General features: G+C 43.0%; 1 protein-coding gene across 4 annotated transcripts in view; it reads left to right on the top strand.

The window, feature by feature from the left end:
- The window catches only part of LOC100080691 (guanine nucleotide-binding protein G(q) subunit alpha), a 318,304-nt gene that overhangs the window by 228,919 nt on the left and 77,361 nt on the right, over window positions 1-12,024 (top strand). For all 4 annotated transcript variants that reach the window (XR_003756001.1, XM_029055447.1, XM_029055446.1 and 1 more), the window contains exon 5: window positions 11,392-11,520. Coding sequence is in view for 3 of the 4 variants with exons in the window: in XM_029055447.1 (XP_028911280.1) it covers window positions 11,392-11,520 (129 nt within the window). In the remaining variant the exon portion in view is untranslated. The remainder of the gene's footprint in view (window positions 1-11,391; window positions 11,521-12,024) is intronic.

The following is a 12,024-nucleotide window of genomic DNA, read 5'->3' as shown; positions in this document are numbered from 1 at the left end:
CCATCAGCTAATCTGTTTGCTTCTATTCTGAGCTTGTTATTTGTTAAAAAAAACACAAAAAGGTGTCTTATCCCAATCTTTTTCCTGTTCTTTTCCATATACCTGAAGTTGGCAGGTATTGAGTAAATGCATATATTGGGGAATGTTAATTGCTATGCAAAAAGAACAAATAGGAATCTTTCAGAAATCAACCCTTGTGGATTATTTTCAAAATAGCCCCAGACTGTGTTTAAGGCAAAGGACTATCTGAATATGCACATGTAGAAAGGACTTTTGGTAGCACATTGTTGTTTTTCAGCCATGCCCACATATGTGAGTAAAATTTCAATGTCCTGAACAGTCTTTGAACCCAAAGGGCATGTGCCTGTGTACTACCAGGAACAAGGCTCAGACACATAATAACAATTATTATAATTATAATAATAATAACCATACTAAGCCCAGTGTAGATATTAGGTAATCAGGTAACATGCAGTCCCTGTCTCAACATGGGGCTCACAGTCTAAGGTGGGGGAGAGAAACAGGTATTGAATTCCCATTTTGAAGATAAGGAAACTAAGGCCTAGAGAAGCAAAAGTATTTCCTCAAGATCACACAGCAGATAAGTGGCAGAGCTGGGACTAGAACCAGGTCTTCTGACTCCCAGGCCTGGGCTCTTTCTACTCGGTCCAGTTTCCAGGTGGAATGATCTGAAGGTTACCCCACTTTGTCTCTGGAAACTTTTAAAATGAACTAAAATGACTCTTTCCGTTAGGACCTGTTCTGTTTGGAGCTAATGGATAGACCAGATGATGCCTGAGGTTGCTCTAATTCTTTGATTCACACTGTTTTGATGTGACTCCTTCTCCCTTAAAGCTCAGGACCTTGAGCTCCCATACCATCGGCAAACAGAATTGTAAACTACTTACTGCCGGGCTTTTGATTTAACCTGGAAATTTGCCTTTGATGCCTTCCCCTGTGGGTAGAAATTCTCCAAATTCTATTCATTAGTGTGTTCACTTCACACCAAGTGACCCTGTTTTGCACATCTTTGCTCTTGCTGGGTTAAGGAAGGAAATAGAACAAGTAAATTGCTGTGCCACCCTGGCACTGAGTGGACATGATTTTGGCACAGCAGGGTGATTTTCTGCCAGGGCTCTTTTGCTAATCCTTGCCCACTTTGAGCTAACTTTGAGGACCCTAGAATCTGACCTAGGTTGGCCGTAGAAGAGCTGCAGCCAATTCGGGGGAGACTCAGCTCTGAATTTGGGCAGATCCTGGTAGGAGGACTCTCTGAGGCACTGGGCCCAGTCCCACAGTTCTAGAGGGTGGGTGGGAAAAGGGGCAGTTCCTTCTATCCCCTTCCTTAGAATGCCTTATCCCACCGGCATGCTAGAGAAGAGGTAAGGAGGCAAAGGAGAGAAGAAATAAGGTGGGCTGAAGCCACTTTAGCCACCTGAACCTTTTGGACTGGGAGGAAATGGTTCATCACAAAACGTGTTCATCCCCAGGAAGGCTGCCAGTCAGAGCAGGTCTGCCTGGAGCTGTCTCAGCTCTCCTAAAATCATCCTGAAGGCTTTAAGGGAATAGGGCCGGTATGAGTACCATGAGAAGTAGCATGGCCTAGTGGATGGAGTATGGTCCTGGGAGTCAGAAGGACCTGGTTCTAATCCTGTCTTCACCACTTGTCTACTGTGGGACTTGGGCAAGTCACTTAACTTCTCTGTGCCTGAGTTACTTCATCTGTAAAATGGGGGTTAAGACTATGAGCCCCATGTGGGACATGGATTGTGTCCAACCGGATTACTTTGTATCTATCCCAGTGCTTAGAACAGTGCCTGGAACATCGTAAGTGCTTAACCAATACCACACACACACACAAAAAGATACCAAATTTTAGTATCTTAGTATGGCCCTTTGGCTTCAGGTGTCTAGGCCTTGTGGGTAAAGATGGCCAGATTTAACCTCTCCTCATTATCAGCAACATTTCTTGAACTCCCACTGTGCACAGAGTGCTGGACTAGGTGCTTGGGTACATACATCAGAACTCAAAGCACAATTGATTAAAACCAAAGTAAGCAAAGAAATAATTAAACAGGCAGATACACCCTGTTCTCCTTTACCATGGAAGTTGCCTTCTCACAAAAGTCTGCATGAAGGAAAACTCCCATTGTGGTATTCACCGTAACTGTAGCCATACACACATGCAGTGTACATTTCTTCCGATGCCACAGCGCTGTACCTAAACAAGTTTGTGCTGTCAGACAAATGTTCCCTAATTCTCTCACGACATTCTTGAGAAAATGTAGAGTGAAAGCCCGCATTCTAGCAGAGCTGAATATGTACACCCAGAGTGCTAGGGTGGCTGATGGAGTGGGATGGTCAGGAAGGTGAGGAATTACTCAGGAAAGGTCTCTGACTTTTTTGGGAAGGCTTTGAAGATGGCACATTTGAGAGGGGGAAGCCATTACTATGCAGGGAGAAAGACATGAGCAATAACTCAGAGACCAAAGAGTAGCAAGCCAGGTATAGTTAGTTTAAGAGCCAAGAGTGCGAGCTAAGGCTTCATGGGAGAAGAGAGTGGATAAAAGGGAGATAGCTGGTGGAGAATCTTGAAACCAATTGTGAGGAGTTTTTGTTTATACAGGAAGAAATAAATTATTACACTTCCATTGGGAAATGCTTCCTGAAGGTTTTTGATCACATTTCACTGCATACTTTAATTGCCCTAGTAAATTATTGAATCAAAGAGATTCAAGGCTGCAAGATAACTTCAGAGGTCATCTAGCCCATTCATCTGCTTCACCAGATCTGTAGGGGACAGAAGGGTTTAAATCCTATTCTTAAACTTCTCCAGGGAAAGGCAGTCCGCAACTTCCCCCAATTATCTGAGTTTAGCAACCTTCATTCCAGTGCTTAACAACACTTATTTTCAGGAAATAAGTGAAATTTCAGTTAAGTGAAAATTTTCAACCCATGCATGGATTTTCAACCCCTGCAAAATAAAAACTGGGTAAAGATGTGTAACATATACTTAAGTTGGGCTGGGTCAACTAAGGAAAGCTACTAAGGAAATCCAGAAGATAATTTTATTGAACAGCGTATTTCCAGCATAGCGTTTCCAATTTTTTGTTGGATGTCTTAACACTCTCAGAGGCCTGACAGCAGATAGAAAGATGAAACTAAAAATAAGGTGGCAAATGGCCAAATGCCCCTTCTCCTCAGTTTTGTTCCTCTGAGATTTGCCCACTGAATGCTTTCCTAGCTGCTTTTTCTATTTCCTTTACTGTTTTCACTCCTTCGATGCTTCTGATAATTTAATCCATGTCAACTAAGTAAAGACGTGTTGGTCTGAAATTATTTTGATGCCTCTCCCCTTCTTAGTTTTTGCTGTTTTTAATCATGCAGACGCAAAGCACGATCTATCTTTTCTAATCCCATAAGAATGTTTCTGTAACAATGAGGTCTCCACCTAATTTTTTTTTATAAAATAGACCTAGTTTCTGCAACCTTCTTTTCAATAATTAAGATATGAGAGTTTCTACAGAGTAATTCTCTGTGCCACATCGTCACTGAAATATCATTCTTATAATGATCTTAACCTGAACTGTGTCAGATTCTGTCCAAGACTATAATGAAAGGTAGAGAAGAATTGATGTTGTCACTTTTTCCTCATTCCTTTTGTTTTTACCAATAACAGTTCTGAGCCAGATGTTTGAAAATGTTTTCTTATTGCCCATACCCAGTTCTTTCATTTTTTTGTACTCCCTAGAACCAATGAGGGTATATTCCTAGTTTTATATTTTCATGAGATATTTGAAATTTGAGCTTTATTTTTATTTCTTTAATTTTTTTCTAATATTCTGTGCTTCCTTTTGAATATGTTTTTATTTGGCTTCTGGCCTTAAGTAGGATTTGGTTTTTGTTCCTGAAATTTTGGGCTTTGCAATATTCATTCAAATAAGCTACTTGGAGGCCATTGTAAACCAAGTATCCCAAATTTCAGCCCATCCCCAACAAAGCTCCATTGTTGTCTCTCTGCGTGCAACCTCTGATCCCCTGTTGACCATGCATTTTTTTTTAACAGAGGAGAAATCTGAAATCCTGTCTCCATGTTGAATCTCCTTGCTAACAGAAGGCCATGTTTCTTGACCTTCAAGAGATTATGTTTGAAAGATAATTGGTAAATGGGTTAGATCTCTCTCTTAGGCTGGCCTGGTAACCTAGTGAAGGGGAGACCTGAGAATTATACATGGCATTCGTTCAATGTGTACAGTCAATCTAGATCATTCTGACCCCAAACAGGATTTGGGTCTAAAATGATCCTCCTGCTCGCTCTTCAACTCTCTCATCTTTCCCATCAGTTATCTCAAGAGGAGATCTCCTGCCACCTCTCAAAATCCAGCCCCTCCCTTTTTCCCTCCTTGGCCACCATTCACTCTCCAATGGCTTCTTCTCCAATGCTTTCAAAAGTGCTTTGTATCCCCAACCTAAAAAAGCCCTCCCTTGACTCCACGGTTCCCTCCGGTTATTGCCCTATCCCTCTCCTACTATTCCTCTCCAAAATCCATGAGTGAATTGTCTACATCTGCTGTCTTCACTCCTCTCCTCAAGTTCTCTCCTTGACCCCCTCCAATCTGGCTTCCACCCCCTTCACTCCATGGAAACTGCTCTCTCTGAGATCACCAATGATCTTTTTATCAAATTCAATGGCCTCTACTCCATCCTAATCTTCCTTGACCTCTCAGCTGTCCTCAACACTATTGACTAACCCCATATCCTTGAAACATCATCTAACCTTAGCTTCACTGACACTGTTCTTTCCTGGTGCTCCTCCTATCTCTCTGGTTGCCTCTTCTTAGTCTCTTTCACATGTCCCTCTGCCTTTCCCACTCTAACTGTGGTGTCCCTTAAGGTTCAGTTCTGGGTCCCCTTCTATTCTCCATCTCTACCCACTCCCTTGGAGAACTCATTCATGGCTTCAACTATACAGATGATGCCCAAATCTGCCTCTCTGGCCCTGACCTCTCTCCTTCTCTCTGGTCTCACAATTCCTCCTGCCATCAAGTCATCTCTTCTTGGATGTTCCACTGACATATGAAACTGCACATGTCCAAAACAGAACTCTTCATATTACCACCCAAACCCTGTCCTCCCTGTTTCTTTCCTATCACTGAAGACAATACCATTATCTCCCTGTTTCACAAGCTTGTAAGCTTGGCATTATCCTCGACTAATCACTGTCATTCAACTCACATATTCAATCTGTCATCAAATCCTGCCACTTCTACCTTCATATAATTGTTAAAATCTGCCCTTTCCTCTCCTTCCAAAATGTTACCCCATTGAACCAAGCACGCATCATAACCTGCCTAGACTACTGCATCATCCATCTAGCTGACCTACCCACCTCCTGTCTCTCCCCCTTCAGTTCTTACTTGAATCTGCTGCCTGGATCATTTTTCAAAAAATAGTTCAGTTTCCATCTCCTCAAGAACCTCCTGTGGTGGCCCATCCACCTCCACATCAAACAGATACTGCTTACCATCGACTTTAAAGCCCTCAATCAGCTTGTCCCCTCCTCCCTTATCTCCCTGTTCTTCTTCTAAGGCTGAGCCCTTACACCACACTCCTCTAGCGCCAGCTTGTTCACTGGGCCCCAGTCATGTCTATCTCACTGAAAACCCCTTTCCCACATCCTCCCTCCAGCCTGGAATTCCCTCCCCCTCCATATATGCCAGACCACCATCCTCCCCACCTTCAAAGCTTTAAGGTCACATCTCCTCTAGATGTTCCCTCGCTTCTCCTCTTAGAGGTTCCCCCTCTAGACAGTAAGCTCTTTGTAGGCAAGGAATGTGTCTACCAACTCTGTTGTTTTGTACTCTCCCAAGTGCTTAGTACAGTGTTCTGCACATAGTAAGTGCTCTTTGAATACTAGTGATTGATTTTGGCTATCTATTCATTCTAATTTGCTCCCTTGTCTTCCATTTTGTGTAGTATTTGCAGATTTGGGAAAAGATGGGGTAGCTTAACTGTCTTGTGCTTTCTACTGAAGAGAAAGAGTGACTAAAAGGCAGACTCTAAAGTGCCACCATAACCACTGTGTTCCCCATGACTTGTTCTCTGTCCAGAATGGTGATTAAGCATTATGTGGTGTTGGAATGTCAAATATTAACAGGTCAATAGGTGTAACACGGAAGAGGGACTGGTAAATTACCCATTTTCTAACATTGCCCAGTCCTCCTGGTCAGTAGTGTCGATCCCAACTGTGTCTTGTTAGCTTTCTCTTCCTGATGTTAGGAGAGAGCTACTTGCCAGCCATTTGTGACACCCACATTGCCTTGGTAATGCACCTTGTGCCTGTCTCCATAGCAACCCCTTGAGAATTACCTCAGCAGCCACTCAAAATCATTTTTACAAAACAAATTACAGCTATAATTAACTTTTTGAATTTACTCTGTAATATAAATTGGTTCGGACCTGGGTGATTTTTTTTTTCCAGTTTAACTGAATGGAAAACTCTCCCCCTGCTACTCCACCAAAACCTTTTTTCATTTTGTTAAATGCCTAGAATGAATAAGTACAATAAGGTTAAGAGATTGTAACTCCCAACATATTTCATCAAAATGTGACATGTCTCAATAAATGAGACAGATGCCCTCCCCCTGCCCTGTAGCTCCATTCTCAAGTAGAGCAGAGGGTTCTTGGCACTAGTAAATGTGAACTGCATTTCACCCCAGTGGTGGAGAAACTGGCAGGAGAATACTCTCAATGCAGAAGTGGTCTCTGTCTCTCTCAACAGACCTACAAACACAGAATGGGCGAATAACCTTGAAGGTGGAGGTCCCCCCGCCGCCCTCCCCCCCACCCATGAAAGGCTTCTACTCAAGGCCTTGATCTACTCTGGCACCACCAGCTGTGACCAAATACCAGTTCTGGAGAACAGTTTTGAGTGATATTTAGAGCTCTGTGTGTGTGCCCATATATGTGTAATAAATGGGTGAAATTAATAAGAATAGGACATGTCTTCTCATGTCCTACTGAAAGGGCATGCTGATTAAGGTTGTTTCTACCCTAATGTGTAGAGATCTAGGTGCATGATAAATGTTTGTCATGATGATGAGCGAACTTAAGACTTATTGGGTAGGAAACCATTTCTTATGACCCTTCCAATTCAGTGGAGCCTTCCCCAAAGTCACACCATTCTGTTCCTTAAGCCCTTGTCCTTTACAGGTTTGGGTAAAGAATGACTGTAGGCTGCAAATAATAATAATGTTGGTATTTGTTAAGTGCTTACTATGTGCCAAGCACTGTTCTAAGTGCTAGGGTAGATGCAAGGTAATCAGGTTGACCCACAAAGGGCTCACAGTCTTCATCTCCATTTTACAGATGAGGTAACTGAGGCACAGAGAAGTTAAGTGACTTGCCCAAGGTCACACAGCTGACAAACGGCAGAGCTAGGATTAGAACCCATGACCTCTGGCAGAAGCTCTGCCGGAGATCTACAGAGCTGGTCCTGCTACCTAGGGATCCTCTAGTCAGCATAGACCAGGCATTCCTGATCTGCCTCTCTCCCCTTCCTCCCTCTCTCCCCTTCCTCCTTCCTTTCTCTTCCACCAGCACAATGAGGAATCAAAGCCTGCTCAGAGAGGGCAGCCAAGGGATCATGGAGTTGCTCTGTAATTGGAGAAATGGCCAAGAAGAGATTTCTTGCATTCTGGTAGTGCCAACTAGCACCTGCCTTTCAGGCCTGGGTTTTACCCTTCTGGTCCCCAGGTTTCCCAGCTGGCTTCCATCTGAGGAATTGGAAGAGAGTGTCTGTGTGTCACTGAGAATTTCACTGTACAGGGGATTCACCCTTGCTTCCTCAGCATGAGGCCACTGAAGTCAAGAAGAGCAGATGAGAAGAGGGAAAATAAGGCCTCTTGCAAATTGGCCCTTTACCCAAAAAGGAACCTTTCAGAGAGCCTGCTGGAAATTCGATCGTGCCCCTCGTCACCCAGATGGGCATTGCAGGCTATCTTTTTAGTCAACTAACCACTCGGCCTATATAAGTGCCTGCTCCGATGCAGATGCATGCATAGATTTCATCTGACCCTGCTGTATGTTTTCCAGGCAGCTCAATTTGTTATACTCAATTGGAGGGAAAATAATCAAGGCCCCTAGGATACAATGTGATAAAAAGGATTGCCTCACTTAACATGCTCATTCTCTGAAAGACTCCTATGCAAATGAGCAGCGGGATACTGAAGTGTAGTGCCATAGAGCATTCTGTTTGTTCAACCATCAGTTCAGTCTTGATGAAATTGAGAGACATGATTTCTGTTCACTACACCACAGCAAGAATCCTTTCCCCCACTCCTAAGTGCCTTGCTATTTGAGAGCGTTTGTAGTTCAACAAATCGTTCCATTTATCTATTCTGCCTACAGTGAAAGGAACTAAGTTCTTGAATCAGTTATACAGGAGCTGCTATACACAGGCAATCATTCAGGAAGCATCACACAAGAAGAAATATGAATGTTTAGGATCTGAAAAGCATTAGTGAATGACTCAAAGGAGACTGAGGTTGTAAATCCTACACACAAACCCAGATTTTCATTTTTGGGATCAAGCTAGATGTTATCATGATGTAAGAAGTCATGTCATGTTGTATTATACCATGTACCAAAACAACCCAAAACCCTCAAATATAGTTTCCATCAGGGTAATCTCAACTTCCTGGTAACCCATTTGTAAGGTTACCTTCAGCAGCAGTCACCGTCTTTGTTGTCGATATAAAGATAGAGAAGCAGCATGGCCTAGTGGACACAGCATGGGCCTGCGAGTCATAAGGACCTGGGTTCTAATCCTAGTTCCACCACTTGCCTGCTCTGTGACCTTGGGCGAGTCACTTCACTTTTCTGGGCCTCAATTATCCCATCTGTAAAATGGGGATTAACACTGTGAGCCCTACGTGGGTCACAAGCTGTGTCCAACCTGATGAGCTTGTACCAACCCCAGCACATAGAACAGTGCCTGACACATAGTGAGCGCTTAACAAACACCATAAAAAAATGATGGGCATTGATTCCAGTATCCTGTTTTTGTTCCCTACTAATGTTGAAGTCGTGAGCACCAAAGTCACTTTTTATCCTATGTCATGTTGTATTATACCATGTACCAAAAAACCCCGAAACCCTCAAATATAGTTTCCATCAGGGTAATCTCAACTTCATTTGTACAACTTCAATGCGTACACAATTTCTACGCATGTCCTAAGCTATTTTACCACAGTATGATTTTAGCTCGATATTTGAGGCGTGGCATTGATGTTATAGAAGACAATAAGATGGTGTTGGAAGCATTGGAAAGGCATGCTGGGATCACATAGCTTTTCATGAAGAGAACAGATCAGCCTTATCCTAAGCTACCCATAGTCAGGGATCTTTGTTTAGATTTCCCTGAACATTAGGAGGAAGGAGTATTCTCAGTCACTGGATGGTTGAGATTCAGGGCAAGTGCACCGGCTTTGTTTAGGTGTCACCTTGCTGCCTTGGCCGTTGGAGTTATGTTGATTGAGGTTGGGGAGCGGGCGGGGCATGTCTGTGAACTGAGCGTGATGTGCATCACATCCACTGCTAGGGATGGAAATGTGTGTATGTGTGTGTGTGTGTGTGTGTGTGTGTGTATGTGTGTTTTGCCACATTGATTGCTAGTTGGTTCCAAGGATTCATTTTGCTCCACATTGCTGGCCTGGTCATTGAGAAGGAATTTGGTGTAGGTTATTTCATCTGCTCTAGTTACTTCTAGTTTAGAAAGATAGAGTGCTTTCCATTAAATCCCCCAACCTGGAGGTTCTCCAGTCCCAGATCATTGAACCTTTTGGCTGCTCTGTTTTTAGTATGTTCAATTTCCTGTTTCATTTTACCAATCTGATTTACCCAGCCCGCACACATTGCTCCTGTAAATGCCAACCTACTCCCTGTACCTTGATCTCTTCTATTTCACCACTGACCTATTGCCTACGTCCCGCCTCTGGCCTGGAACTCCCTCCCCCTTCATAGCTGACAGACATACACCTTCCCCAACTTTAAAGCCTTATTAAAAGCACCTCTCCTCCAAGAGCCCTTCACCGACTAAGCCCTCATTTCCTCTTCTCCCACTCCCTTCTGGTTCACCCTTGCCCTTGGATTTCCACCCTTTATTCTCCCTACCATCAGCCCTGTAGCACTTATGTACATATTCATAATTTACTATTTATATTAATGTCTGTCTCCCCCATCTGGACTGTAAACTCCTTGTGGGTAGGGAATGTGTCTACCAACTGTGTTATAGTGTACTCTCCCAAACGCTTAGTACAGTGCATGCAGTAAGCACTAAATAAATACCATTGGTTGATTGAATAATTTTAATACTACTATGGATTTGCTAGTTTTGAAATCCTAAAGCGATACCTACCCTCTGTGAAAATAATTAACAGATGAATTAAAATGCAATAATGTCTTTTCAGTTTCAGGATTCCCAATGACACACCAGAGGCTTGAGGTGTGTTTTCTTGAGCACCAATTTTATTTTCTGAAGCATTTGATTTTAAACCCCTTGACAACAAGGACAATGTCCTCCTGGTCTTCCTTTGCAATTCCCCACTGGAACCCAATTCAGTGCCTGGCCCAAAGTGGGGATGCATTCAAAGCTGTTATTGATAATGGGGATGGGAAGGACCTGACTCAGTTATATATCTTGTGGACTTTGTTTTGGAGCAAGTTTCCCTATAAACCTGGGTACGATCAAGGAATCAAATTGAGGGAACCCTGACCCTTTCCCTGACTCCTTCCCAGGTTTTCTGTGTGGAGAAAAAGCAGAGAATCACTTGCGTTTCCTGCGGCCAATTTGCTGTGGTCCATGGTAGTGGCAGACAAGGAACAAATGAAATTCATAAATAATCCAAAAGCTAATGGATTCAGCCTCAACCCCCGCCAAATCTTTTAGCGGGACTTCTAACCAGCAGCAAAATGGAGTGATTTGAGTTTCATTTCCGTTTCTTTCTCCTGACCACCTTTTGGCAGAGATGCTATTGAGCAGGGAAATGGCCTATGAGGCACTAGAAGGGAGACAGAGGTGATGCCGAAGTCCTGTATAATTGCCACCTGAATAATTGACTATATCTCCCTCTGGCATTTTCTCCCTGCCTCTCTCTCAATCAATCAGTCAATCAGTCACATTTATTGGGCACTTAACTCTGTGCAGAGAACTGTACTAAACCCCTGGGAGAGTACAATAGAGTTAATAGATACAATCCCTGCCCTCAAGAAGCTAACAGTCTAGCAGATTTCCCTATTCTTCATTGCTTTCTGTCCCTCTTTGGCTTTTTCTAACTGTTTTCCTTAGGTTGTGTTGCTGCTAACCTTTCAATCAATCCTTCTTGTCTACAGCTATCTTAATGACCTGGACCGTGTAGCAGATCCTACCTATCTGCCTACTCAACAAGATGTCCTCAGAGTTCGAGTGCCCACCACAGGGATCATTGAGTATCCATTTGACTTACAAAGCGTCATTTTCAGGTAATGTTCCGGTCCTTGAGACACACATTACTCATTCTTGTATTATTTGTGCGGCATTATTATAATGAACATTGGAGCCATATCTGGCCTACAGCTGTAATAACATTTACCAGTATTCACAGGTTTAAATGTTAATGTAAAAGTTTTGGCAAAATTAATCCCTAAGGGAAGGGGTAGTGAGAAGAAACATGGGCAGGGTTTTTTTGTTTGTTTGTTTTTTAATTACAGTGAAATAAGTGGAAAAAGTAAAATCTCTTTCTGCTAACATAGTTGTTAACGTAAAATCAATTGTACCTATCCCACTTAGTCTACTTGGGAGAAAACTCACAAACGAGGAAATTCCTGGAAGGAAAGACTCTTCCATTATTAGAAGTGTCTGAGATGGGCTGGCTGATCTTATGCCCCTTTCCAGTTTGCAGGTGACAAATATTAATTTGACTATCATCTCGACTTCCTGCAGCATGATGATGATGGAGGCAATGCTATTTATTGAGGGCTTGCTGT

The sequence above is a fragment of the Ornithorhynchus anatinus genome, chromosome X5 (genome assembly GCF_004115215.2).
Source record: "Ornithorhynchus anatinus isolate Pmale09 chromosome X5, mOrnAna1.pri.v4, whole genome shotgun sequence".
NCBI lineage: Eukaryota > Metazoa > Chordata > Mammalia > Monotremata > Ornithorhynchidae > Ornithorhynchus > Ornithorhynchus anatinus.
This window is presented reverse-complemented; position numbering and strand designations above follow the sequence as displayed.